General features: G+C 38.9%; 1 protein-coding gene across 1 annotated transcript; it reads right to left on the bottom strand.

Annotated features, from left to right (window-relative positions):
- Nucleotides 1-160: 160 nt before the first annotated feature.
- LOC104392338 (ATP-dependent RNA helicase DDX1-like) lies at nt 161-5,085 on the bottom strand (the record flags this gene model as incomplete). The annotated part of the gene is made up of 9 exons (XM_010001735.1): nt 161-310; nt 534-576; nt 692-764; nt 1,215-1,287; nt 1,805-1,896; nt 2,612-2,758; nt 3,151-3,202; nt 4,245-4,433; nt 4,996-5,085. Coding segments are annotated over 9 exons (909 nt in total), but the record flags the coding sequence as incomplete, so codon positions are not given.
- Between the last annotated feature and the right edge of the window lie 221 nt (nt 5,086-5,306).

The raw sequence follows: 5,306 nt of genomic DNA, 5'->3' as shown, positions 1-5,306 counted from the left end.
GAGAAGCTGAAAGCAAGACTCCAGCAGAAGTGGCTGGGAATATTAACATTAGCTTTATAATGAGAGAGATAACTTATATAAAGCATAACTTGCAAAAGTTCACTGCTTTCCTCAAATTATTTCCAAGGTTGTAAACACAGCCAAATGTATACTTTTGTACTTCATCCACACAGCTACAACAAGAACTATGACTTTGCTTAAGCAAAGTGTTTACCTGCATCTCATTGTACCAGATGGTACAACCTCCTTCTTCCTTCAGCCTAGTATTGTAACACCCTTTTCCACGACTACTGCACACGTGGTACCAAACCTACAAGGAAAGGAAAGCAACTTCTCAACCTTGTGAAATACAGTTCAGTATATTAATTTTGATTAACTATATAACATGAACAAGAATCCAAATATGTAAATTCCCTTTCAATTAAGCATGATTAAGCATGCAGGTTTCCAATACAGGATACTGAAGTCAGCCAGCAGCTGTGGTTAGAGCTTCAGCAACTCCTCTCTGTTCAGTTTTGCTCTGGAGTAGTTACCTTTTCTTTCTCTTTGGCCACAAGTGAGATTGCCAAACCCATCCTGAAATATTAGGGGAGAAGAGACAAAATGTATTTCAGTAACTGTTGGCAATTTACAAAACAACAACAAAAGAAAACAAAACATGGAGCTACTCTGAGCACACACACACACATACCTCTCAGCTCTGCCTACTCTCCCAATCCGATGAACATAGTTCTGTTTTTCATCAGGGAGTGTGACATTGATAACTGGGTAAGATACAAACAACAGAGGTTTCATTTTTTTAAATAAATGAGCTAAGTCACATGCCTGACAGCTAAATTAACTATGATTTTGATATCACAATCCATCTCCTTAGCCCATGTACATACTTTATGCTCTATTACAGCAGTGACAGGTGTCATTACCTGCAGCACTCACACTTAAAGACTTTTCACTATAAAGCTGCTTTTTCCATGACTACTGTTTCACAAGAGTAGGAAAATAAGTGAAGAATTCCCAGCCATGCTGAAAATCATTAGGTGTTGGAGAAGGTGTGGTGAGCAAGCAAATGAAAAGTTGCCTAGTTCAAGCCTTTAGCGTCTACAACTTTTAGAATAAAGCTGTAAATCAGACACCTGTTTCAACTATTCGACAGTACTGCAAATGCCTTGAAGCTGTATGCAACTCAACAGCTCAGGATGGAAGTTCTATCTTACCATAAGGAACCCCATGGATATCAATCCCTCTGGCAGCCACGTCTGTGCAGATCAGGAAGCGGACGTCTCCTCGCTACCAAAAACAGAGTTGGGAAGGTTTGTGCCAGATACACCCAACAGAAACCCAAGCAGTGCAACACTTGTCCTTCACATGGACTTCAAGTGCCTCTGTGCATTGAGGAATACTTCCAATAAAGCTCTTCAACATGAACATCTTTGTAAGTTTACAATCCTTATTTCTTTCCCCAACAGCATGAGGCAATTACAAAACAATGAATGGCTTAATCAAAAGCAAACTCTCTAATATTTAAATAATTTTTAATATTTAAGAACCAGAGACTTTAAAAACAATGCAATTGCTACAGACCTTAGATTCAGGTTTTACTTAAAAGGAAGTCCACCTATCCTCTCAAAGAAGACTCAAAGATCCTATTAACTGACACCTGCTGAAATTGTGCCTCACAATTTTAGGAAGTGGGTCACAGAGCATTTAAATGCAATTTAATTTAAACGGAGAACTAACAGCACATAACATATGGTTTCAGGTATCAGGAAGCGAGGGAAAAGCCTTCAAGAATCTGTTACATCACCTTAAATCTTTCCAGGTTTTGCTTTCTTTCTTGAGGTTTTCTGTCACCATGCAAGCAGACACATGAGAACTGATGTCCCTTCCTATCAGGGCCTGGAAGAGAGGCTATGCATTAATAACATCACATTTAAGGTACATTGAAACACTACACAGAACTGGAACACAGCACATTTTATGGGCCAAAGTCTCAAGCCATGGGAACTTCATTTCTTTCCAATTAACATAGACTTCTAATTACTGATACAACCATTGTGGAAAAACAAGACAAATACCTTTCCTCTGCCCTCCCCAAAAGAGGTCTGTGCAGACATGTCTCTTCATTCCTTCCTAGTCTAAAGTTTCCCTTGTTCCTCCAAACATGTCTTCACCTTCCTCCTCACACATCCCCTTTTAGTGTCTTCTTTAACGTCTCTCCCTCTTGTTCCCTTACGTGTGTAGTTTTGTGCACACACGTTTCCTCCTGTCTCTCTTGCCCCAGCCATGATCACTTTTTCTTACACGATTTTCAGCAGAGGCATCACACTCTCTTCTCAGTGTTTCAAACTTTGGTGCCCAGTTGGTTGTTTCCAGCCATTTCAGAGTAGTCTAGAAGAGGTACAGGGCAGTTTACTGCCTCCTCCCACAAAGGGCACCCCTGCAGTCCATGCTACCAAGCCCTGACTTATGTCCAGTCACTGTAGCAAAAAACTGAAGTACAATTTTATTTCTGTCTGACTATGACTGACCTCTATCATACAATTTCGGCTTTGAAATAAACAGGAAAGTGAGTAGAATAAGGTTTTTGTGAAAAAAAAAAAAAAAATACTACCTCCACCCTGCTGGATGAAGTACTGCTCCATATTATCACAATCTATTTTAGTCCTGCAGAAAATAATGGCTTGGTCCATCTTGTGTTCTTTGATCGCACGAACGGTGTATTCTCCCTTTAGGATTTTAATAGCTTCAGACCACATCTCTAAGGAAAAATAAAGAAGTGGTTACACTCAAATTGTTTAAAAAGCCTTTGAACAGCTTACATTTGAAATTTTTTCTAGCCTGCAATAGACAGTTATGCTTTTATTAGCAGAGCAAGTGAGCTAGACCTTCAGTTTCTTCTTCTGCCATCACGCTCCAATGTAGTATCATACAGAAAGAACAGAACTACTTCAGGTTCCTAATACACACTGAGAACTGCCAGTCTGCACACCTGCAAAATATATATTCAAGTCTTTTTCTCTCCTCCCTCATTACAGAAACATTTCTCTTCACAGTGATAAAAATGTAGAAATACACATGTGGAGGAATGTGACTCAAGGCCAATTCTCACTCTCTTTCACAAGCTGTTAGTGAACTGGGGGGGCTGGTTACCTGGAGTGTTAGCACCAGGACGGGTGTTGTCTTTTGCATGTACTTCATCAGTCTAGGAAAAACACAAACAAACAAACAAACAAAAAACCAAGTCATTAGCTCACCCTCCACAGAGGGAACACTTAAATCCATTAACTTATAATTAGTGTGAAAATAAATACACTTTAAAAGTACCCTGAGCATTCTTCTCTCTCGCCAGGCAAGCTCATCTAGCTTTATCTAACAAGAAGTCTTGAGTGTAAGCACAGAAAACTTGAAAGGAGAATAACATTATTTTTGTAAACACTGAATAGAAACCACTTTTGAACAAAGTCATGTATTAAAACCCCAACAAAATGGCAAATCTGAAAACAATGTACTATAACATGGATAAATCATACAAACACAGTTGCTCTTTAACTATTTCCCCTTGCTAGGCTGAATCAGATACCAGCCTAAAACCCAAGAGAAGCAGAGACTTAATGAAAAGGCTCTAAATAGATCTAACAAAGGGAGAGGTTAAAAAAACCCTACTGATTGTAACTGCTAAGAGTTGCTGAGAATGAAACAGTCCCAAGTTACTCAGAACACAAAACCTAAAGACTTCAAGAACATCAACCACCACCTTTTCTCATGAATAGGTGTCAGATTAATGTAGAATTTCAACTAGAGTCTCAAATGCAGTTTGAGATGAAATCCATCCCTCTAAAAATTGCTCATCTCACATAGGTTAGAGACAAAACTACTTGACAGACTCATCTATGCTGGGAGGTCTACCTCCTACTGACCTATCAGACAGGTACTCACTATAGCTAAGCCACAGACCATGAGCTAAGAAAGGAGTGAAAAAGCAGTGTAGTGCCATTATTCTCCAGTACAAATCAGAATGTTCATCTATCAAGATCTTCCTCACTCAAGTTTGCAAGAATGAGCTGTTCAGGAACAGTGTTACCACATCACCAGCTCCCTGCTGCTGACTGCCATGGAACACACCTTTCCAGATACACTTGGCTGTGTCAACAGTCAACGACCCTACAACATTAAGTCTCAATTCTGAAAGCTAAAGAAGTAAACATGGGAAAATCATCTCAATTTTTCACTTTTAGACCACTTACTCTGATATGATTCTTGCCAAGCCTCTCCCAGAGTTTGTCAGCTTTTGGATTTACAGGCACAACCACATGGTGTACAGTTTCAGGGACAGAATCTTCTCCTTTCAAATCAACCCAAGTGGGAAAATGCATGATCTTTTCAGATAGCTTTTTCACATCAAAAGAATGTAATGTTGCAGAGCACACAATCACCTGAGAACAAAAAAAAAAAAAGCCATGTGGATACCACTGGAGATCAAGTTCTCTCAGCAAAAATGGTCAGAGTAGAACTGGAAGGACGTTATGTAGCTGAACAGTGTAATGCACACAGTCCCTGACTGGATTCACTCAGCACAGGGACCACCCACCTGACAAGAGTCAAACACAAGTTACTTAACTATTCTCTTACAAAAATCCAATCACCTTAAAAGAAGAAAGCAGAATTACTGGGAACTGATGAATCATTAGAACATTAGAAATCACAATGCACATAGTAACTTCTTTTTCAGATGTGTTTATATCTAACTAAATACTGCTAAATACTGGGCTTCAAGATCTAGAATCCTAAAAATACATATTGACAGCAATTACTGAACCCAACCACAATATGTTAAGTTTTGGACAAGAGGTGTAACAAACTCTACTTCAAAGAAGCAAGCTCCATGCCATGTAACAGACAACAGCTGAAAGCAGTGCACACCACACAAAAACCAAAACCCAAAGAAACCCAAACCACCACAAAAAAACAAACCAAAGCTGCTAACAAATGTGATACCTGAAGTCTCTTTCCATCTGAAGTTATCTGAGGAATTTGACTGTGGATCCTGTTTATGAAATCTGAATAACCTTGGAGAAGAAGGCCATCCTATATGGGATTAAAATAAAACAAAGTTGCAATACTTATTTCTCAGTCTATACACTTCAATTAATTAAGCAATACACTCGTAGTCTCAGAAGTTCTCTCTTTTAATTAGCTAGTCAAAGCCTAGTATCATTACTAAGGAAGAAAAAAAAGTAAAAATGTGGAGTATTTGCAAGTACAGTTACTGTGCTTCACAAGAAATTGAACATTTGTCTTAGCTGTTT

This window comes from Chaetura pelagica, unplaced genomic scaffold (assembly GCF_000747805.2).
Source record: "Chaetura pelagica isolate M959 unplaced genomic scaffold, ChaPel_1.0 scaffold891, whole genome shotgun sequence".
Classification (NCBI taxonomy): Eukaryota; Metazoa; Chordata; class Aves; order Apodiformes; family Apodidae; genus Chaetura; species Chaetura pelagica.
Note: the sequence above shows the minus strand (reverse complement) of the source record. Positions and strands in the feature narration are given on the sequence as shown.